Source organism: Rhizophagus irregularis, chromosome 19 (genome assembly GCF_026210795.1).
Source record: "Rhizophagus irregularis chromosome 19, complete sequence".
Classification (NCBI taxonomy): Eukaryota; Fungi; Glomeromycota; class Glomeromycetes; order Glomerales; family Glomeraceae; genus Rhizophagus; species Rhizophagus irregularis.
Window position 1 is genome coordinate 3,748,637 of NC_089447.1, and position 23,918 is coordinate 3,772,554.

The 23,918-nt window shown below is 25.7% G+C and overlaps 8 protein-coding genes across 8 annotated transcripts; 3 read left to right on the forward strand and 5 right to left on the reverse strand.

Moving 5' to 3' along the window:
• Positions 1 to 71: 71 nt before the first annotated feature.
• On the reverse strand, positions 72 to 1,937 carry OCT59_011357 (uncharacterized protein; the record flags this gene model as incomplete). The annotated part of the gene is made up of 3 exons (XM_066136450.1): positions 72 to 622; positions 818 to 1,267; positions 1,748 to 1,937. The coding sequence occupies 3 exons, from the start codon at positions 1,935 to 1,937 to the stop codon at positions 72 to 74; spliced, it is 1,191 nt and encodes a 396-aa protein (XP_066001070.1).
• A 2,980-nt stretch (positions 1,938 to 4,917) lies between these two features.
• On the forward strand, positions 4,918 to 5,655 carry OCT59_011358 (uncharacterized protein; the record flags this gene model as incomplete). Its single annotated transcript, XM_025326121.2, has 1 exon — positions 4,918 to 5,655. The coding sequence occupies one exon, from the start codon at positions 4,918 to 4,920 to the stop codon at positions 5,653 to 5,655; it is 738 nt and encodes a 245-aa protein (XP_025177703.2).
• A 1,525-nt stretch (positions 5,656 to 7,180) lies between these two features.
• On the reverse strand, positions 7,181 to 8,243 carry OCT59_011359 (uncharacterized protein; the record flags this gene model as incomplete). Its single annotated transcript, XM_066136451.1, has 2 exons — positions 7,181 to 7,491; positions 7,592 to 8,243. The coding sequence occupies 2 exons, from the start codon at positions 8,241 to 8,243 to the stop codon at positions 7,181 to 7,183; spliced, it is 963 nt and encodes a 320-aa protein (XP_066001071.1).
• A 1,642-nt stretch (positions 8,244 to 9,885) lies between these two features.
• OCT59_011360 (uncharacterized protein) lies at positions 9,886 to 11,328 on the reverse strand (the record flags this gene model as incomplete). The annotated part of the gene is made up of 1 exon (XM_066136452.1): positions 9,886 to 11,328. One exon carries the CDS (start codon positions 11,326 to 11,328, stop codon positions 9,886 to 9,888), a length of 1,443 nt encoding a protein of 480 aa, XP_066001072.1.
• Positions 11,329 to 13,573: 2,245 nt separating this feature from the next.
• Positions 13,574 to 14,559, forward strand: OCT59_011361 (uncharacterized protein; the record flags this gene model as incomplete). The annotated part of the gene is made up of 6 exons (XM_025317718.2): positions 13,574 to 13,652; positions 13,733 to 13,836; positions 13,898 to 13,965; positions 14,041 to 14,298; positions 14,378 to 14,438; positions 14,506 to 14,559. 6 exons carry the CDS (start codon positions 13,574 to 13,576, stop codon positions 14,557 to 14,559), a joined length of 624 nt encoding a protein of 207 aa, XP_025177705.1.
• A 492-nt stretch (positions 14,560 to 15,051) lies between these two features.
• Positions 15,052 to 16,090, forward strand: OCT59_011362 (uncharacterized protein; the record flags this gene model as incomplete). The annotated part of the gene is made up of 5 exons (XM_025326122.1): positions 15,052 to 15,096; positions 15,164 to 15,331; positions 15,423 to 15,488; positions 15,822 to 15,985; positions 16,063 to 16,090. 5 exons carry the CDS (start codon positions 15,052 to 15,054, stop codon positions 16,088 to 16,090), a joined length of 471 nt encoding a protein of 156 aa, XP_025177706.1.
• Positions 16,091 to 16,574: 484 nt separating this feature from the next.
• OCT59_011363 (uncharacterized protein) lies at positions 16,575 to 17,140 on the reverse strand (the record flags this gene model as incomplete). The annotated part of the gene is made up of 2 exons (XM_066136453.1): positions 16,575 to 16,682; positions 16,994 to 17,140. The coding sequence occupies 2 exons, from the start codon at positions 17,138 to 17,140 to the stop codon at positions 16,575 to 16,577; spliced, it is 255 nt and encodes an 84-aa protein (XP_066001073.1).
• A 5,086-nt stretch (positions 17,141 to 22,226) lies between these two features.
• OCT59_011364 (uncharacterized protein) lies at positions 22,227 to 22,513 on the reverse strand (the record flags this gene model as incomplete). Its single annotated transcript, XM_025317720.2, has 2 exons — positions 22,227 to 22,296; positions 22,362 to 22,513. The coding sequence occupies 2 exons, from the start codon at positions 22,511 to 22,513 to the stop codon at positions 22,227 to 22,229; spliced, it is 222 nt and encodes a 73-aa protein (XP_025177708.2).
• Positions 22,514 to 23,918: the final 1,405 nt, after the last annotated feature.

Below are 23,918 nucleotides of genomic sequence, written 5' to 3' on the forward strand. Positions count from 1 at the left end.
AAAATTTGGGTATCTTTTACAATTTGAGTGTCATTTACAATTTGGGTGTCTATTCTAATTTGAGTGTACTATTATTTAAAAGAGTGAATAACCGAATCAGGCGTAGGTGGTAAATCATTATTCCTTCTCCGAGGTCGCGCAATAGGTCTCGGAGGTGAATCAGTAGTATATCGACTAGGATCAGGTGGAGGTGTATTACAAATGTCTACGGTATCCGTAGAAGGGGTTTTCTTTCTAGATTTAGGTCGTGCTATTTGTCTCGGAAGTAAATTGTTAGTATATAGATTAGAATTAGGTGAAGGTGTGTCATCATTAGTCAAAGCGTTTAAACGAGCTTTTTCTTTCGCACTAGGATAAGCCATTCCCAACAATGTAGGTTTAACAAGTAACGGAGCAAGTGACTCCGAAGTGGTAGAATTGTGAGAAGATTTTGAACGGAATCGTGCATCTTCATATTGAGCGACCCTTGAAGCAAAATCCGCCAAAGAATCAATTTGGGGTTGTCTTAGTGGATTGATGATTTGGGAAAGAGATGTTCTTCTAATAACAGGAGGAGATGGTTGTCTAATAGTAGGAGGATGTAAAATTTTCCGATCCATATAATTATTATAAAGCCTCTTGGCTTTTAAATATCCATATCGACATTGAGGTATGTTGGACAAATCATATCGCCTTCTAACTTTATAAGCGAATAAATTGATGTTATATGTTTGGAAATAATAGTTCCGAGCATCACCACTAAAATCAGCAGGTAGTGTAGGCAACTTTTTCTTGAGTTTATTACGATTATTAACGCGCCGTCGCCAATTTTTGGCACATTTCCGGGTAAGTTGGTTCGATAATTTATCCTCCTCAGATTTCTCATATGAGGGACCCCATTCCACAAGATGAGATACTTTTTTATATACCGTAGAATCCTCTTTTAATAAAAAAGGTTTGTTATGATATAAGTATTCTTCATGTTTGATGGTTAACTTCTTTAAACGATTCCATCTTTTGACTTGTTGTGGTGTTCTATTATCGTAAAACTCAATATTTTTGTATTCTTTATAAAAGGGTCTACTTGTAGATGTACCTTTTCTATTAGTTGTGATAGGTTTCATCACTTCTTTTAAATCGGAATTACTCTTTCCTTTCCATTCATTATAACGTTTAACAATTACGTGATATTTTAAACCTAAACGTGTTGAGTGAACTTCTTTCCAAGGATTAAAATTAACAGTTTGATAGTCTTTATCTTTCCGTTGAGTGTTTTTCCCTTTTAACCCTAGTACAGGAGTAAAATGTTTATTACATTGCCATTGATTGTTCGGAAGTACGAAGGCCGCTGGTTGAGTACAAGAATTACTACAGCGAAAATAAAATCCAAGATAGATCACGTGGGTTCCAGAACTGAACCGGATATAAGTTTTGGTTTGTCTATTTTTAGCCAAATGGGAAAGTCTATTTTTAATCGCTACTAATTTATCTATTAATAGTTGGCGTAAACGTTTAAAATACTTTTTCACAGTATCAGGTGAAAATTGTCTATTGATAGAAAATACAAATGCGAGATATGTCCCTATTAAGTAATTAAGATTGATTTTTTTACTAGTTGAGTTGAAGATCCTCTGATGATCATTAGGCATGTCAATATCATTGGTGTAGACGTTGAAAGAATTTTTCTTTGTTAAACAAAGATCAGCATTTGGGTGTAACTCCATAAGGAAGTATCTGCTTTTTCTGATGTTATACAAGGTACCACTACCTCGTGTGTCGCTAACAATATATGGATTAAGCTTGTGAGTTTGAAACGAATAAGCATAAATATTACGTATTTTGTGTAAAAGTTTCTTGTTATAACCATCCTTAATAAGAACAGTCACGTGCGATGTGAAGACAGAAGCGTCAGAGGGTGTTATTTTCCCAAGGGAAGGTAAAATTTTCAAAGGTGTCATAATAATAAAAGTATTTGGTAACTATTATATAGTACTCTCTAAAAGCAACGGGGTATGTTAAGGAGAACTTTCCGTCGAGGCCACCAAGTGGTCCTCTCTCCTTTTTGCCAACAAGAAAGGTATAAAAATTTATTTATATAAAAATTTGGGTGTACTGCGGAATTGTATGAAATCTGACGGAAAGGAGAGAGAGTTTTTTTTGATCAAAAATTAGCTATTAAAAAATCAGTCGGCCGTTTAATATATATTGTACATCATGTGACATACTGTATTTGGAAAAAAACCCCCAAGCGACAATTGCCCAGATCACGTTTTAGTAAACTTATAATAAACCAAAATCTGCCATTTCTCTATACTTAATTTACTCATTATAAATAGAAAAAATCATTTGTTTATTCATTTTATTTTAAGAAAAAGCTAGATTAAAAAATTTATTTATTTTAACGAAGCTTATTTATAAAGGAGATTTATAAATTGGTCATTTTTTTTTACAATAACTTTCACTTAAAAGATCTTTTAAAAGCATGTCAAGCTTCCCTACTAATAAATATGTAAATCTCAGCCTGTTATGTTTAGTTTTACAAAATTTTTCTTTGGCGTAAATCTTGTCCTTTTTTAGTGATGTACAAATCTTTTTGCACTGGACCATATACCTGTCTATTTTACCCTAGTAATGCCGAGATTTGCAAAGATGATCAGGGGAATACCAATTTACTATGATATCATATTCTTTGATTGTTATGTCATTAATAAAAATAAACTTTTTAATAATCTATTGTCTTGATCGTCTTTATTGTCTTCTCTTCAACGTACATTTGCCCTTTGGGCAGTCTCCGGCTGATATCATCTTTTTAAACTCGGTTAGCTTGTTCTACGTAAAAAAGAAATATAAATGTGGGCTTTGCCCAGTTTCACTGAAATAAATTGTTGCTTGATCACTTAAAAATTGCTCCGAACAAAACTGTTGATAAACTTTAACGCATTTCAAATATTGATATTGATCTGTTTCACATAAAAAATAACTTTGTTATCTGCTACTTATTTGATTCAAGTTTGTTCGGGTTTTGACTAGGAATCATTTACGGGAAATATATTGATCGATTTTTCATTACAGATGTCTTTAATCAATTTTAATGAAAATATCCCATTTATGGTGATTACCTCGTCTTTTTTTATCGAGAAATCAGTGCACTTATTGGGATCGCCATTATTATGTATACTCGGTAGGTAGTAAGTAAGTAACGGAAATTGGCTAAGTGAGTAACGTAAAGTTACTAATTTAGGTTAATTTACGTTACTCCCCTTAATTAAGGCACGGAACGTAAGATAAAATTTTTTTACCTTACGTTACTCACCATATCTAGCACCACGTGATTTATATTATCAATTTTTGCATATTTATCTTAGTAAAAAATTTATTTTAAAAAAGAATTTTTCATACTATTAGAGTTGATTTTCTTATGCCTTTAAATACAAAAGAAAATTTGATTTTATACTTTTAAAATTATAAAAATTATTTATTTTAATAATTTATTAATAAACATAAAATAAATAAAAACATAACAGATAAGCTTTAATTAATGTCTTTATTATTTATAAATTAAAATACAGTAAATAAACGCGTTACGTGTAACGCGTCCTAATATTATTAACAACTCCACAAATATGAAAGCCAAACCCAGTAAAAATAGATCCTTGAGTAATGCATACCTATTAAACGGCTTTACTTATCTCCAAAAGACAATGAACTTTGACAAAGATATCAAAACTATAAATTTATTGTATACAAAATAACCAAAAAATAAAACAGTTATTAGTTAATAATATGACAGGCGGTTTAATAAACAAATTTTATACCTAAATAAATGTTCAAACCTAATGCCCTTGACTTTTCTATCTTTTTATAAGATTTTGTTTGACATTAAAAGAAGGAAAAAAGAAAAAATGAGGGAGAGTTGCGAAATTATTGTTGAAAAATGTAAACAAACAAATAGGCTGATCGTGATGTGCCACAAAAAATCCTTACGTCATCACGTGAACCATATAAGATACGTAACGTAAGATAAAATAAATTTCACTTTACGTTACGTGCCTTATATAAGGGGAGTAACGTAAATAAATCATGTGACTTTACGTTACTTACTTAGCCAATTTCCGTTACTTACTTTCTATATATTCGAAGTAGAAGTAGAGGCAATCACGTTTAATTGATCACGTGAATCGTATTTTATTGGCTAAATATCACGCACTTGTCAAAAGTGATTAATTTAATCGATCAATGCTACTCAAATTGAATTTTGATCCAGCCCAAACATACCGCAGTGCAATAATTCAATCAATGATCAAGTATAATTGGTTCGACAATGCCCTATTTCTTTAAAACTCAACAATTCATTGTTATTAGTAATTTTCGTGGAATTGAGCTAACTAAATAAGTATTAGTATTCTTTAAACCCAATTATATTGTTTTGTTGAAAAACAATTGCATCCGCAGTACGCAGTTTAATTCATTTTTTTACAAGTTTGCAAATTATGGCGTAATGGCGTAGTGGAAATAGAAAACTATGCCGACTGCGCATGTACTGCGAGATTATCAAATAAGTTATAAAAAGACGCAAAAAAAAAAAAAATAAACGAAAAAAAAAAATAATAATTCCTTTAACTCTTTTTTTTATATACAAATTTTTTTTAAAAGAAGGATTTTCTCTTTAAATTTAATAGGAAAATTTTTCAAAATGATAATTCATATTGAAAATTTGAAACATATTTGTTATAAATGTCGAGAAAATGTGAACTTATTCTATATTGAAGATATGATATGGCATAATAAATGTAAATGTTGTAAACAATATACGATTATATTCAAAGATACCAAAATTCCAAATTCACAAGATGAAAGGGCTTGGAAAAAATTTTACTTAAATTATGAGAAGAGTAATGAAAAAGAGGCAGCTTCATTATTTCTGATTTATATAAAGTTATGACATATCGATATCGTAATTTTGATTTTATTATTACTAATGAAGATGAATTACAATCAGAAGAAAAATTAAAAATAATTCTTAATAGATTAAAACAAGAATGTCATAAAAAAGATGCATTTAAATATTTAAAAGATTGGTATAATTATTCGGAAACAAAATTAATCTTTCTCAATTATCTTGAATATCATCCAAGATTATGTATTTTATTAATTGAAGCTGGATATGTTATCACAGGAGAAATGTTTTTATTAACTTTAAAAGCTGATATATATGATGATAGACATATTGATGATTATTTTGAAGTTATAAATGCTATATTAAAGAAACTTAATTTAGAGAGTAATAATAGAAAGAAAAAGGATAAATTTGGTTTTGTTGGTGGAGAAAAATCGTTAAGATCAGAATCATTATCACAATGCATTACAAATTTAACTCTTATCGACCATTATAAACAAACATATCTTCATTATTTTATATATGAAATGAGTAATCGGGTAAATTACTATAGTAATACTTTTTTTACTGGTCCTCTTTTAAATTGTAAGCGTTATTATGATGAAAATATATCATCAGTACGTTCTAGAATAGCAAAATATACGGAAACTTGCAAAATTATTAATGAGTACATTTTCTCATATTTTAATTCCCATATTATTGCAAGATTAGTAACTATAAAAAATACAATAAATGAAACAACAATTACGTTGGTTAATATTTTTAAAAACAAAATTTGAAAGATATTGAAATGAACCTAATAAAATTTGAGAGATTTGAATTATTGTCTATAATTGTTGATTTTCAAAATGTAGTTGTGGAAATGATAGAATTATTTGAGAAAAAGTATCAAGCAACAAAAAAAAGTTAGCAATAGAAAAATCAAAAGAAATATTGAAGTGAAATCGATTAATCCAGAAGAATCTGTAGAAGATTTGAAAGAATGTTCTAATATTTAAGGTTAATATATATATATATAGGTGCAATAAACAAAATGAATAAATGTAATGTAGCTTTGTAGCATAAATAACCTATTGTGATTAAAAAAAAATATATTATATTGTACAAAGGAGGCTTATAGCTCATTAGCTCCCATATAGTCATAATCCCAAATTTTTCATTAATAAAATATTTCTAAAGTAATAAATTTTTTTGAATTTTTCACCAATTGATCGGAGATGGTACTACTAGGTTCTCAGAGTCAAACGGCATAAACATTTGACTGTAAACTCTACATAAAAATGTTCATTAACTATACCTATCATTTCAAATACCGCATAGATTAAAAATAGATGTTCTACGAGCGAACTCTTCTATCAATGTATCGTCCATTTTTTTCTTTAAGTTTTCCGCCATTACCAAGCGTACAAATGAATTACCATGAGTTTACAGAGTTATGTTAGAAAGACACGGAAAGTATGGGAGTAATGAGTGAATATGCAAATTGATATCATGATATCAATTTAATATTACAATGGTATTATCATAATAATTAATTTTTTAGGGTCAATATATTAACATTAATTTTATTAATTTGACAGTAAAATCATTATTAGTTTAAAAAGGTATTAAACAGAACCGTGATATATATGCAATAGTCATTTCACGAGGAACTGTGGATATCGTTGATTTTCTAAGCTCAGCCGTGAAAATCAAATCAATTACGAAACCGAAGAATAATTTCAGGTTATTTATTTAGCGGTCGTTACAGAAACGCCTACTAAGCGGTATTGAATGTATATGATGCATTTGGTAAGGTATAGTAGTTCAGCCAAATATCGTGATTTGTATCATATGCAATTACTCACCCGACGTCCTAACGCGTTAAACTTGTTAAATATATATTAGTTATTTGATAGAGGGGTTAGAATATCACCGAACTGCGAAGCAGTTCGGATGATATTTTAACACCCCTATCAAATAACTGTGTTATTCTGCAGCCGCCAATGATCATCTTATAAATACTATAAATACAATAAACCATTGATTAAACAACGTCAAAAATATCAATAATAATTATGCAATGGTAGTTTATTTATAGCTTAAAAAAAAAATATCAGCATGATAAAAAAAGCATGATCCTATTTGGCTGTAGAATAACACTACATATGAACGTGATGAACGTGATATGATCTTTATTAAAAAACCTTTTTAACGTTATTTTAACTGGTCTTTTAAATAAAAAGGCAAAAAAATATTATATTTTATTATATTAATAATTAAAAAATTATATAAGATAAACCGTAATACGTTACATAATTAATTTTAAGATTCTTCTAAAATATTCTCAATATTAACCATTCTTTCTAAATTAATATTTTTCTTTCCAGAAAAAAATCCAAATTTAATCTTAATTTTAATTTTATGATGTACATTAATATTATATCTATCAGTAGTCCAATTAACCTTATCATTCAATACTTCAATTCTAAAATTATGTGACCATTCATTATGTGTATTCAAAATATTTGGAAATTGATCACCAGATACACTTCTTTCTTCTGCATATTTTTTGATAGATTTTACATTTCCAGAAGCTCTAAATATATGATACTCTTTTAAACCAACAAATATTTCTTTTATTTTTAAATCATATTTAAAAAATTTAAGAGCCAATTTTACAATAAATAGGATTTCCAGGTCCAAAGGTATTATAATTCATTGAAACATCATAACCTAAACCACGTTTCCAAGCTTTCTGATCATCCCATTCAACCCATCGAAAAGGGTCTGTCATTGGCATTGGACTATAACGTGTAATATTACAAATACATTTAATCTTCTTCTTTGAACCTTGACATTTCCAAAAATTCATTTTCCTTTTAATTTTTGCGTTCACATTATAATAAATATTTCCAGTATCCAAACTCATTGATGGTGGTAAATCATTAGGTAATGAAATTTGAAATGGAATATGCATATTTGTAATTTTTTCATATAATTCTTTTTTCGATCTTACATTATTTTTCAAATTACTACTTTGCCATAATATTAATGATCTATTCAGAATTTGCTTTTCATGAATATAATGAATTGTTTCTACATAGGTATGAGTATAAAATGAATTGGTACTAGCATTATATACTTGACAAGTTCTGATTACTTGTTCAGTCCAATGAACATACTCTGTACCCGTGATGGAAACTTCAATTTGTTTGGCATTCAAGGGTTCTTCCTCAGGAAATTGAAGGTGTAAGTTCCCAGCTATATATGAGTTTGTAATGCCTAACAAATCATGTTGGAATTTATTGGAACCTTCCACATAAGAGAACCATACTTTTTTACTAGCTTTAGTGTAAGAAGATCTTGGAGGTTGAAGTAATGCCATTTTACAAAATTACTAAACCAAATTATATTCCAATTAATTTTTTCGTCCTATTTAAACCCGATACTTACTATTTTTACTCCGAAAAAAAAATTGACGTATGACAAAATTTCTTCAAATGAATGATCAGTAAATTTTAAATTCGGAATTTCTCGTTTATAATACATACATATTTACGGTTACTTCTTAAAAGTTAAAAGGTATCACATAATTACATTATTATTAATTACCGTTCAGCCAAATAGGATCATGCAAATTTTCATAGACCGATATTTTTATTAGCCATAGCAATAACACATGATTGATATAATAAAATGGAGTAAAAAAAATGGCGTAAATGAATATTTTGTAGGAAAAGTTTAAATAAAGCTTATAAAGTGGATTAAAATGAAATTTATAGAAAGTTTATTTATGATATTATTAATTAATGCATGATCAAAAATGTCAGAACGATAACACTTTTATTGGATGTGGGGCACAGGGACCTTCATTGATTGGTGAAAATGGCCACTACGTGGCCCATTTTCATCCAATAGTTCAGTCCTATGACTGATATATCCAATAATATGTACTTATAAGAATAGATTCTTTTCATTTTTTTGGTGTGATTAATGTTTGTTTAGATGTATTGTTATTTTGTTATTTTAGTCAAAAATCATTGTTTGCTCAAATATGGTTATATAATATTTCTATAATAGGATTACAACGATTTATAAGGATCGGAGGATCACCAATTAGATTTTGTGTTTCCAAACATTTCCAAAAAGTATTTCCAAGTACATAATGCAAATTTCAATTGGTAATACTTTACGGTAAAAATATTCGAATTATTTTACCATTATGTAACAATATGAATATGCGATGAACAATGACAATGAAATCTCGTTACAAATCAAGAACTAATAATTTAATCAATTTGCTATTAAGGAAACTTATATATTATATAATATGTAAAATTGTAAATTATATCATTATTATATTTACAGAATTACAGTAAACTCGTTTATTAGTAATTTCTTGATTATTCACTAAATTTATCATATAATTTTTCCTATTCTAAATTAAATAATATCTAATGATAAAGATTGATTGATTTAAATTGAAAAATTAAAACGATTCAATATTCGAATCTGTACACTGTACAGTAGGATTACATTATTGCTAGTATATATCCCGGTACAGTATACAATATCACTAAAAAATAATTTATAACTATCCATAATAACGCCCCTTAAGGTAAATAAAATAATTAAAGTTTGCCACATTTTTTTGAAATTGTTCTCCATTTCAAAACGAGCGTCGGTCGATAATGTGTAGATCCTTGCTTTTGGGATAATTCCTGGATAATGCCAGTCGGAATTACAAAATTCCGGCCCTGACGCGTTCCTTATTAATTTATTATAACAAATTGCACTTTTGCACTTTCATAACTTTTTTAGGAAATTGACGTTATAAACTATTGACGCTATATCTTTATTTTACTGTAACCGCTGTTAAGTGTTAAAAATAAAATTAAAATAAAATTAAAATTTACATATAAATTTTACATACTGTATAGTATGAAGAAATTATAATAATATTACGAACGAAAACAAACATACTGTAGAACATTTTCTCTTTAATACAAAGAAATTAATATTATTCCTTAACTTTTTTCCATATTCTTAAATAATTTGATAATTCCTTTTTCTTTATATGTATCAAGAATTTTTAAATGTTCATCAGTGATACTAGGAACATGTCGAATTCTAAATTCTAATGGATTTTCTCTATGTGCCCAATTTTTTAAGAATTTTTCCAAATCATTCACAGTAATTTCCCAATTAGATACTAATTCAATTTCTTCTAAATTAATTGGTGCATATCTAACTAATAAATCTAATAAAATACTACCATTTGACATTAATTTACCACGTTTATGAGATTGTAATATAATCTCAAATAAATTTTTACATTTCATTAATAATTGTTGTAATTCTTCAAAATCTTGATCATCTATTACAAGATAAATATTACAAAGATCTGGACAATATTGATAAATTGTTCGAATCAGCTCTTTTGATTGATTCTCATCATATGTATATCCTGCTCTTATATACCAAAGTGATCCTTCAGTTTTGGAAATTATATTTGATAAAACGAATTGTGAAACTCGACCAATTTGAAGTATTTCTAATTTAGGACAGTTTAAAAATAAAAATCTTGAATCAAAACAATTTCTTATACGTCCATTATTATATAAAGATAAAGTTTTTAAATTTATAAATTTTTGATAAAATTCAATAGGTGGGAAATCAATTTCATAATCTAAAGTAACTTTAAAATGAATAATATTATTTGAATGTTTCATAATTGAATTTCCTAAACCTTTACAAGTATCTTTCCTTTTATAATTTTTTTCTTTAAATCTATCAATTTCAAATCTGAAATAATTCAAATTTTCTTGAACATCAATTAATCGATTCAATCCAAGATTTTCATTTAAAAATGATATTATACTAATTTTTTCTATTTTTTTACAAATTAAAGATAATCCAAAAAAAATTTCAGAATCAACATTTGTAGTACATTGTAAATGAACAAGTTCCGGAAGACATGTATTAGCCCCAGGAAAATGATGTAATTGATGATTAAAACATTGATTCTCTAATTTCAAATATCTTAAATTTAAACATTTACTCATAAAAAGTTTGTAAATTTCTTGTTCAATGAAATAACGTTGATAATCAAATTCTTCACTAGAGCCAGTTAATAATTGAATATATATGTTAACAAAATTTAGATCAAGTTTATTACAATAACTGATATAATTAATCAAAGGTTTTTGTTGTAAAGATGATAAATTTAGAATTCCTTGACTTGCTAAAAGTTTTTTTGAATCTTCAGATAAATGTAATATAATAGTATTGAACAAAAGAAATACACGTTCCTGACTTTCGTTCAGAAATTTCCAAGGTTCTTTCCAAAGGATCGATACAAAAGTTTCAAACCAAAGTTTATTTATTAAAAGACATGAGAATAAAGGATTACTATTATTTCCAAATTCTTGAGAAATATATAAAAGAATATCTTTATTAAGGGTTGCCATTTTTGTGAAGGAAAAATTTGAGAGTAAAAAATAAGAAAAAAATTTTTTTCAATCTAATCTTGATATTAAATATAATATAATGATGATGACATAATACATGTTTATAATCACGAATTCGCGCCTGATTTATAATCATATCGTTAATTAGTATAAATTGTAAACATTGTTACCTTTGCAAATTACACTCTTATTTTCAACCTTTTGCTAAAAATATAGAAATTTCTTTAAATTCAAAGGACGTTAAGCTTCTAAGCAAATTAACTATTTATAAATTTTTCATTGTGGTAAGTTTCTTATTTAAATAATACATACAATATTACTATTTATAATTCATTTTACGATTTTTGATAAACATTATATTATAGCAAAAGAAGACTCTCATCAACCGCTGTTTGAGTGATTTCAAAAAGGATCTAATTCCAATGAAAAATAATCAGAAAAAGTAGTCAATATCAATACCTCTTGTGCTACATTTACACAGAAGTATTACCTATAAAGAGATTAAAACGAAGAAACTCCAGTTCTGATTTGATCAATATCTGCGGCTACGGGTTGATCAAAATTTACGATTGCGGTTTGTGCCTATTGCAAAATAAATTTCTTTGATCGTATCTAGTTCCTCTGATAGCATCTACTTCTTCAACTAACGTAAATTAGTTCCACCTACATTCCATACGACGATGAACGTTTCACCCGCCAGTCCCATTCCCACAACATTTATCACATTTGAAGGTGGCCAACCTAACTTTTAAATAGTAAATAATTATTCCTTGTTACTATAACTGATAACATACCATACAAAATATTTACCGAGTGAAATTTTTTTTTAATATAACGTTATTAAAAAATCTAACTAGGTTATTAATATTAAGCGAGTTATTAAAAGATGCCGTATTTACAGAAAAAGCCGTGTTACTGTCAAAAAAAAATTTTCTTGAAGTATATGAGTTTAACATCCTTGCGCATCTAGACATATCTTTCTAATGGCAATAGAAGGAATGATAACGAGAATTTTCTAAAAATTGAGTTTCTAGAGAGTATTTATATAATTTTAGTTTGCCAGTAGAAACAATGTTACTATGTTATTCGTAAATAATTCTTCAGTAAACAATTTTCTTTAACGTAAACTTCATTACGTTCTTGCGTATCTAAATGACGATATAATTAGGCAAAAGAAAGAATAGAAGGAAATAAATGAGACATAATTTTTTTGAATACATAATGACTAATAATAAGACGGACAGAATGAAATCCAATCATATAGTAGTGGAATATTATTGTGATAATTAATATTTAAAGTAATATAAAAATATTAATAGAAATTTTTGTTATTACATGATTAATTCATCAGTTGAATTTCTTGATACTTTATGTGACACAATTTATTAATCCAGTGAAAATAATCGCGATGCATAACGATATTTCCATTCAAGCCGTTGTATGATTGCACATTTGACTACGTGATATAAAATTTATGCTCGCTGTACAAGAAAATAGTTTTAAAGTTTATAAACTAATGACTATTTTTTTCGTACAGATTTCTGAGATTACTGTAATTATATCAGTTATTGTAATCAACTTTACCTGAAATTTATTCACACATATATTAACCTGCTAACCCTGCTAACTTACAGCGGCATAGAAATTTACAATCTTCTCATAAATAAATAAAGCACTTGAAATTAGGGGATCAATTTTATAACAATAAATTACATCATTTTTCTAATATTTGTCTCCAGAGATTATTCAGTTACAATGTACGGTAACTTGGAGATACTTTAATCGAGCGACACTTCCCAAGTTGTATTATCAAACATAATTTCTAAATAATCAATATCTTGATGTTATATTAATCGCATAAAAATGTCATATGGCGATATTTTATTAGATTTATTGGTTAGTATGCACTAGTTAACATGAAAGAACTTAAAAGATCCAATGATTCCATTGAAGTTTAGATTTTCATATGTCCCTATTTAATTCAGTATAAAAAAATAAATAAATAACCAATCAACTCATTGCACTCATTGCGCACAATTTTTAGATAATCTGAGGCTTAACAAATATTTCAATGACTGAATAAGTGCATGATATCATTATTTAACTATAATATTAAAATGACATATTCCATTTATAAAGTTTAATACAAAAATCTTTAGAAAAAAAGTCTTTTTTTTTTTTTATACTTTTTCTGTACTTTTTAATCTTTTCATTCTTACAATATTAAATTTGTTTTTCATCAATTATGAGTATTTCTAAAATATCAATTCATGAACTAAATGAAGATAATGTTAAATATTATGCATCTATCATTTATGATACTGGTAATTTTATAATTAAAAATATTTAGTTTTATAACAAATTGGGTTAAAAATTTTTTTTTTCTTTCTTTCTTTAAAAATAGATCAAGTGCCAGATAATTCCCAACATATTAACATTGAAGTTACAGATGATTCAAAGTTTGAAGAAATTACAATGGAAGATATTAGGGGAATGCGGTACCGAAAGGTATAAAATGGTAACGTACACATATATAAAATTAATAAATGTTTACGTTAAAATTCTTTAGGGTAAAGTTCAATATCTCGTAAAATGGAAAACAATCGATGAAGCAGAATGGATAGAAGCAGATAAATGGTAAAATCTCGCGTTCTTGTAAATCAATTTATATATTATCAAACCACTTTTAGCTACTAATAATTAATTTATTAGTGATAAGCAATTAATCAAAAAATTTCTTGACAAGAATGAAGGATCAGCAATGAAAGAAACTAAATCAAATTTTGTTAAAAAAGAAAATAACAAAAAAAGCTTTCACGAATTTAGAAAGGCTGGTTATAAAGATGTTCAATGTAACCCTAATACAAAAATTGCAAAATTACGTAAAGGTGATTGGGAAGATCAAGTTGAAGAAGTAGAAAGTATGTTCAGACATGTACCTACTGGAGAATGGTTCAGTTTATTGAAATGGTAAATATAAAATTACTTTGGAATTTTACCAAAATTTATTTTTACAATTTGCTAAAATTTTTAATATTAATTTATTTAGGAAGAATGGTTCTTTTTCTACGCATCCAAATAAAGAAGTTAACATTAAATGTCCTCAAAAGGTAATGCATTAAATTAAAATCGTTGTATATTTTGACATTTAATTAAAGAAAAAATTTCTTTTCGTAGATAATCTCTTATTATGAAAGTCGAATCGTGTTCGGAAAAGTAACCAAAAAGTAAATTCTTGTTTGAATGTCCGAATTTCGATTCAAGTATTAGTTATGCTGAGAATATTATAAAGTATATATAACTATATAACTAAATATTTCACATTAGATTGTTCTGCGATTTGTTAATGTAAAAAAAAAAAATCATATATAACAAATAAATATATAAAAATTTATTGATATTTTATGTGATAAATACGAAATGTTTGAATCATGATGTTATAATGAAAATCGCGACGCAATTATTCATGATCATTTCATGCAAAAAAAATCCTTTAGTCATTATAGTCATTATGGAGATTTTGGTTTGGAAATGAATAAGGGATAAGGGATAAGTCCATAAAAAGCCTTTATAAGAATTCAATGGACGATTGAGATCATAATTAGATAAATTTCCTTCTCCACATTTTCTTCTTTATCTCCCTCATATCCTCTCAACGAAAAAAAAAAAAATCACTAATCATTATAATCAACGAATATTTTTCTAAAATTACAAATAAATTCGATGTCTGAAGAAGCAGGTGAAATCAGTCCTACAGCTTGGGATAAGGTATATTTTTTATAAACCTTTTTTTTAAAAAAAAATTCGAGTTAGAAATATTTTATTATTTTTTTAGTTAATGGAAGAAGTTAGTTGGTTACGAGAAGCTTATACTCATAAATGTTCTGAAGTCGGATATCTTAGTGGAGAAACTGATCGTATGAAATGGCTATACGACCAAAGTTGTGAACAAATTATATCATTAAAAGCCCAAAACGAACATCTAAGGAAAGAATTAGATGAGGTAAAGAAATTAAACGAGTAAATTCTTTTTTTAAAGTGGATTACGATCTTAAAAATAAAAAATAAAAAATAAAAATAAAAAATTTATTAAGAGTGAATTTCTTCGTAAGAAGTTAACTGAACAAGTTGATGAACCAAAAATTGAACAATGTAAAAAGGTTTGTTTCTCTATTAAACTTTCTTTTCTTTATAAAGAAAAAATTTTTGTAAAGTTGGGTACTTAAAATTCGTCATTTATTATAAAATCGTAAAATCAAAGAAGACTCGAGGAGAGAATAAGGTAAATTATTGACGTCTTGAAATAACTAAAAATAGCTGACGAAATTAATATATATATATTTTTTTTTTATTTATATATAACAATGAACCAGCTTTTTAGGCCATATCCTTTAGTATCTACCAATCCAGTTTAGTTTTGCATTTTTATTTCTTTCATAACTTAAATGAAAAGAACTCATTTTAATTATTTGATATTATATTATAATTAATAGCGACACCATAATAGGGGTGGAAGATTTCAAAATTATCGAAATCTTTCTTTGAATCTCAAGAAAAATAATAATAACGGAAATGGAGATAGTAATGATAATGATAAAAGAAACAAGGACGCTAAAAATTCTCAGTGGGACAGCGCTGATGAAAGAGAAAAATCTAGGTTTGTACGATATTCAATTGAATTGTGCTCGAATATCAGCAAGTTAAATCTCTTTTTTTTCTTTTCTTTGGTTGCAGCGAGGACGAAGTCGTGATAGATAAATAATGCCATACTTAAAAGTTCTCATTACGGATACAATTTATCACATGCTTTTAATTTGAAATAATAGTAATATTAGAATCGTCTTTTCTTTTCTGATATTATAATAATTAACTTAGCAAAATATAACTATTTTAGATGAAAAATGGTAGAATTTAGTTTAAATTACAAGGATAGTTGTTTTTTCAATAAAAACACATAACTATAAAAATGGTTCTTTGTTTAATTTTTTATAAAATATTTATATTAGAATACAGAAAATTTAAATAGAATTTCAAAATATATACAATAGAACTAAGAGAGAATTAGTACTAGGATAGTTTTTTACAATTGATTTTAAAATCGTGGATTTATTAGTCCGAAATGTAAAAGGACTATATAATTATATACACTATACAATATTGTAAGCATATGATCAATTTATTATAGTATAAAGCAAAATAAAAAAAAAAAATGATTTATAGATTATACAAGCTAAAGTACTATTATTCTAAATAAAATTCAGTACGCTATTAGAAGTAGAAAAATGACGTTCTTCTGTGTAGTCACTAAAAGTGGCTCCAATTTTTGATACAATCCATGCTTCAGCAACTTGTATCTGTTGTATATTTAGAGGGTTTTGAGCAATTGGTGGAACTTGATGGTAAGTGCATCATACACATTATCAGTTGATTCATTTATTGTTGGTTCATTTATCAAAATATCACACAATTTTTTCCCTTGTTAAGCAATAACAATTAAGTAAAAGTTAATGAAGTAGCATTTGAGTAGAATATTACTAGTTATATCAAAATCCTCTTATCATCTTCAGAAAAATATCAACTTCGTTAATATGATTTTTTTTGGACATTTGTTCCTTATTAATTATTTTCACCCTTGTGTTTACATGATAAATTTGGTTTCTGGAACCAATGGCGAAACAGCTGCAGAAGTTGAAGAAATTGATGGTTGATGTAGATTTCCGTGATGTGATGCTGTCACAAGTTGTTTTTGTGATTTTAGTGATGATGAAGAAGTTGTCACAAGAGGTTTTTGCTGCGATGATAATGATGTCATTATTATAAAAGGTTTTTGCCGTGATGATGACAATGATGAAGATGTTGTTGTCGCAAGAGGTCTTTGTTGCAATAATGATGCCAAGAGGTTTTTGCCACGATGATGAAGACGATGATGTTGTCCCAGCGTTGATTTTGTAGAAGGCCATTGGTAGCAAATATATCCACAATAGCGGCATATGCAGGAACTCCATGTAGATTAACCCATGACACGTTTGGAATTTTCTCTAGAATGAAGTCTTGTTCATTATTTGCAATTTTACTTTCAGATTCATATCCTTGTAGGGCTGATGAAAGTTATTCCAAAAACTTTACATAATATTCAATATTTTAGATAATTAACAAATCTTACCACCTTTTCTAATTTTCTGAGAAATCTGTATATGAAACAACAATATTAATATAAGTGTTTTAAACTGATCATTTTTTCATAAAAAATTGTATCTAATAAGTGGAATTCAGATGTGAGAATGCAAAAAAATCAATCATAACGAAGGGAAATACAAAATGAAGCAGATAATCATTTTATATTTAAAGATATTAATCGCGCAATAAAAATAAAAAAACCAGAAACTAGGTGGCTTTAATGCAAATCATGATGACTATCAGATTGTACTACATATTTAACAGACATATTTTTTTTCTTGATACGAAAGCTCCTGACCGTAATAAATATAACATTTCAACAAAAAAATTCATGAAAAAAATATTAGAAACGACAAAAAATGAATAAAAATGTACAGTATGTTCAGGTTTTGATCCGTACTGGTAAAATAGAAAAGATATTAGACATGCGAAAAAGAATAAAACAACAAGTTGGCAGCAGAATTGAGGGCTCTTAACACTAAAGTAGTATCAAGAATATTGCCCTAATAGTGAAAAATTTAATAAGATGCAATCATCCTTTGAGAAACTATGCCGAATCAGTATCTTTTATGGATCAAATATAATAGTTTTAGTATAAAGTAGTATAATAAAGGATCTGTAAAACTTCTATTATTTAAATTTATAAAACAAGTTACAAAGTCAATATGAGGTACAAAACAAACTGCAAACTTTTTTATATTAAATATATAAAATAATTTAATGCTAATACTAGATTTTTATTTATTAGATATTATTGATCTTTTACATTTTTTTTTTCTTAAGAAACCTAATTATAAAGAAACAAAAAAATAAAAAATAAAAAATAAAAGTAAATTCAAAGAAATTGGTAGGCTTTCAATTCACTTTTATCAACTAAAATTTTAGTAATATTATTAATAGAATTAGTAATAATAGAACTTTTGATATTTATTTATTAAAGAATCTAAAAAAAGAAAAAAATCAGAAAGATAAAGAAAATAATGAAGGGTAGATTCTTAAATCATAATTGTTTTATAACTTTTTAGTTTCTTATTAACTTTTTTTTCTTTACAAGACAGATAGTTGAAATTAAAACTGCACAAAAAATCAAATAGTCTGTTTGAAGTTTAATAATATAAATACAAGTTGTACAAATTAATTATTTTTTTGAATTTTTCACTAATATGCATTTAAATTATAATTTACTATATTTCAATTCTTAAAAAACTCAATAAGAAGAGTGCTTAAGAAATTAAAATTACTTAATATAAATACCAGCAATATGAAGATATATGACAAATTGAAGAATATATAGATTCTTAAAAGTTTTTAATTATAATTTTATAATTATTATAGTCATAATTAGGTATATATATATAATAGTACAACTAATAGAAAATGAACTGTTAATATACAGTTAAATATTATAAGAAACTGTATTTCTTATTAATTTTATTCTACTAAGATAATTGACAATTTTTTATAGTAAAAAAAGTCCTAAATAAATTTTATTTTGATTGGAATTTAGTACAAATATATTGGATAAATTGGCTGATAGTAAATCTGTAAAGAAATAGTAATAAATTAGTATTGACGAAAATATTAATTCTACTTATAAAAATTATCATAAAAAAAGTATTACTGATTAAATATTATAAATATTATTTAATTACAATTATATATTAGTTTTTAAATAAAATGCATAAAAGAAAATGAGTACAATTCACTCCTTTTAAATATTAAGAATACATTAAAGTTTGTATTGATTCCTTTTTTTTAAATAATCAAAATAAAAATCTGGTTTTATATTTTAATACAAATCAATAGTGATTTAGAAATAGTTTCATAAAACTTATTAAAAAATATATAGAGAGAATATTTAAAGTAAAAATAAATTATATAATAATAAAAAAAAATTTTTTAAATAAAACCTTTCACTATATATATATGCTAAATGTATTTTGATCTGTTTTGCAAGTTTAATTAAAGTATAAAATAAGATTTTGATACCATTTTCAATTTATTTGACTTTTTATTTTTTGTCTATTTATTTTTAAATATGATTAGCAAAAATCTTTTGCTTATGTAAAGTCAAAAACAGTATTTAAAATCTACTTTTTTTCTTTAAGTAAACTTGTAAAATAAGCTAAAATATATTTGTTTTATAATTTTTTAGTTTATTAATTTTAATTTATAAAAAATTAGTCTACTTATAGTGTGCAAAAAAATAATTATAATAAAAATTATATGTTGAAATTCTTTAATAATTCCTGCAATTAAGGTTGCTTGTCTAAACCTCTTCAAAATCCTACGATTAGTTTCGTCAAAAATTTACTATAAATTTATTATAATGTTGGCAGAGTTTCAGCAGAATTTTGGCAGTTTCGGCATTTATAATAAGTTTCAGCAGTTTCGCCTTTCTCCAAAGTTTTGCCAGTTTTTTAATATAACTTTAATATAGTTTCGGCAGAATTTCGCTTTTCGGCGAAACGCCATCTTACCTAAACCCCTAAGTTTCGGCAAGCAACCTTACCTGCAATATACATCTGTTCGGCAAATAATTTTACCTGATTACATAGTAAACATATTATATGATAATTATTTTTTGTTTACATGTCTATTTACGATTAGTTATGTTTTACTTATAATAATATAACTTATAGTATTTTGCGTAATATCATACAAAGGTAGCTTATGGAAAAATGGTCTCTATCTTATAAAGAATTTGTGGAACATATAGGGTTTTTGCAATAGAAAAGTACAAAACTCAAAAAAAAGTTTAATTTTACTTTATATGCTAATTATATTTTTTTTACTGAAATAAATGCAAATTTAATATTAATTCAATTTTTGATATTTTTTGAGTTTCATACCTTTCTATTGCAAAGACCCCATATTAAAGAGATGTATAGAGAGACAGGTTAATAATAAGCTGGTAGTAAAAAAAAATTAATTACCATAAATATTTTTCAGGATATAATTTGAAAAGAGTGAAAAAGAATTAAATCAGAAATTTTTATTAATTTAATTAAAGTATGTTATTAAAATTAGAGCAAATAATTAAGGGTAATGGCAATAAAAGGACTCCGCTTACTTATAATAAAGGTTACTGTAGAAAATTAACCTTTACTAATAGTTTTTACCTTACTTTTTTCTTAAATTCTATTGGTTAATTAGCTAAAAAGGAAAAAAATCATAACAATGTAACATAAAATTTCCTTTTATAGTAGGATCTGCAAAGAATTTTATATATGATTTTTACTTTAGACTTGGGGGTGACTTATCTTATAAGTAAGCGAGATCCTGCAATAAGATAACTTATTAATTAAACTTAGTTAAATTTTTTTGCAGTATAATAAAGTATATATGTTTAAATTTTTATAAATGTTTAATAAATATTCATTACATAATGAACAAAAATATTATTATAATTATTTTTTTCTTGCATTGTATATTCAGTTATATTAAATTATATAATTTACTCCTACTTTAAATAATTCCCATATATGCTAATATTTATATAAAACAGCTAATTATTTATTCATCTATTTATATAAAGGGCTAAATTTTGACTTTATTAATAAAATATAAGTTTAAAAAAAAAATATTTTATTATTATAACAGTTTTATATAATAAATTTTTAATTCATTAAGTAAATAATTTTTTCTTTAACTGCTTTTTAATTGATTTTTCTCTTTATTTTTAACTGAAATATTTTGCAACATTTTTTAAATTAAATAGCTGATCTAAGCTAAATAGCTATTTAATAAACATTTACAAGTTTTCAAAAAAAAATATAAAGAATATACAAATTGTTCATATTAATAAATAAATTTGTCAAATTAATAAATCTTATAGTGGTTTTAAAAGCAAAAAAATTTTAATATATTTTTTATTTTTTTGAATCTTTTATATTTAACTATCTATAATTTTTTTTCTTGCAGTGAAAAATAAGAAAAACATTTAAAATTACTTATATAATATGACTATAATATTGAATAATATATAAAATTGCATTATAATATATTATATATAAATAAATACATATTAAAATAATAAAACAGAAAGTTATTTGCACATTTAATGTTTGTTAATAAAAAAAATTTCTTTGTTTTACTTGCCAAAATTCACATTCAAGTACCCAAAAAAAAAGATATCTAAAAAAAAGAAAATGAAATGAAATGTTTGTTAACATTTCGTTAAAATAAACAAAAAAATAGTATGATAAATTATATGATTGTACAAGGTTACAAAATTTTATTATAATTATTTGTTATTTACAAATTGTAATTGTTAAATAATTTATTTGAACATCATCTCACTTTTCTCACTTTCATCAATTTAATAAATTATTAAAAGATAATGGGTTGATAAAGGCAGGATTAGGTTATTTTCATCATTATCGTCATATTTATCTTCTTTAAATTCAAATACTTCATATCCATCATTTTCTAACACTGTTTCTTCACTTAAAGTTACTAAGCATTTGGTCAATATTTATCTATTTTCAATTTCCACACTTTGAATTCTAAAATAAAATTATATTTAATAAAATATTCATTACATTTAATCCTTTTTTTTTTGTATTTACCTAACATTATGTAATTTATCTACAACATGTTCTCCGAGTGGTTTATAACTGAAAATTTCTATAATTTTTGCATTTATTCAACCTTTAATGTTGAAAAGAGATGTTATTAACATACAAGTTAATCTGAGTTCTGATATAATTTAAACTCGCTTACACATTCTTTAATTTCACAGCATCATTTGGTAAATTCGTAAGATAATGCGATATCTTATTTAATAGACTAAAAAAAAAAAACTTTTTACTTATTATATATTGTAAAATAAAAATGAATTATTAACATTATACCTCAATATGTTTACCCAAATATGTTTTGGTGTTGGTAAATCTACATTATATCCAGTGACATAACTTTTTGGTAATGGTGGTGGGTTTACTGATGTTGATAGTTCTGATAATAAATTCTTTCCATTTTCTGATTTATATATAGTGAAATACATAACTAAAGAAAATTGAAATTTTTAAGAAAAAATATATATATATATTTTTTCCCGTTGAGATCCCCCAATTCCCTCTGTCATCAATTTACAGAGTTGCCACATCGAACGGGCATTCTCATGGTCGAACGAATGAATAATCGAATGAACGAACAAATAAACGAACAACATAATTATCAAACAACATAATCAACGAACAACATACAACAACATTCTTGGTTCATAACATAAATAGCGTTAGTAATATAAAACATCAAACGATATAAAATAAATTTAACTCCTCTGAATTTTCCCCGAATTATATCCACTTTTACCTTTAATTTCAAACTTCGATAGCTCTCGCTACGAATTATTACTTTTCAAAAGTGTATATTTAATTCATCTTAAAATTTCCATTTTTATTCAATTAATTAAGCAAACATTAATTAAAGTTTAGGGCGAACCTATTACCTTTAATTAATATTAAACTTTACTAACAAATAATTAAATGAAACTTATATTTTTATTGAGTTCTGTGGATGAGAACTGTGGAATTACTTTGAATTCCGCTCTCTATTTATACAAATCTTATGCTACTTTCTATTCTATCTACACTGGTAAAAAAATGATTTATCCTACACATATCTTACACATATTGGGTACTCAAAATGTAGAAAATCATACACAAATAATACACATATCATACACATATCGGATACTAATATATATATCATACATATATCGCATGCTGATAGGTATATTATATATATAAGTACCCGATATGTATATGATATGTGTATTATTTGTGTATGATTTTCTACATTTTGAGTACCCGATATATGTAAGATATGTGTAGGATATGTGTAGGATAGACCATTTTTTTACCAGTGCTATATACTATCTTTTATGTTTTTTTTACATATTATCTTTGAACTATCTTTCTAATATGCTATCTATATTTTAAATACGCTATCTTTTAATATGCTATCTTTTTATATATGTTCTTTCTAATATGTTATCTTTTATGTTCCATCTTTATACTATCTTTTTATATTATTATTTATGGAAGTAAAATTTAAGATATATTGTAAATTTTGTGAACAAAAACTTATTTGTAAAACAATATACTTTTCGAAAGAATTAAAAATCTTTGAAATAAAAGAAATATTAAATAAAGATTTTTCAAGAAAGAAAGACAAATGTCTGCAAGAAATAATAAAACATGAGAATGAATGTATGTATTTTCGTTATGCGTATTCCTTTAATCCGCTATCCCTCCATTTTATATGATCTACCTTTTGTGGCTTATAATTATTCTTTCTAATTGTTCTTATTGTTAAAGATTGCTAAGCCGCAACTGATCGATTCTAATTATTCTATTGGTTCTTTGTTAATCATCCGATAAATATTACATCATGTAAATCATTGC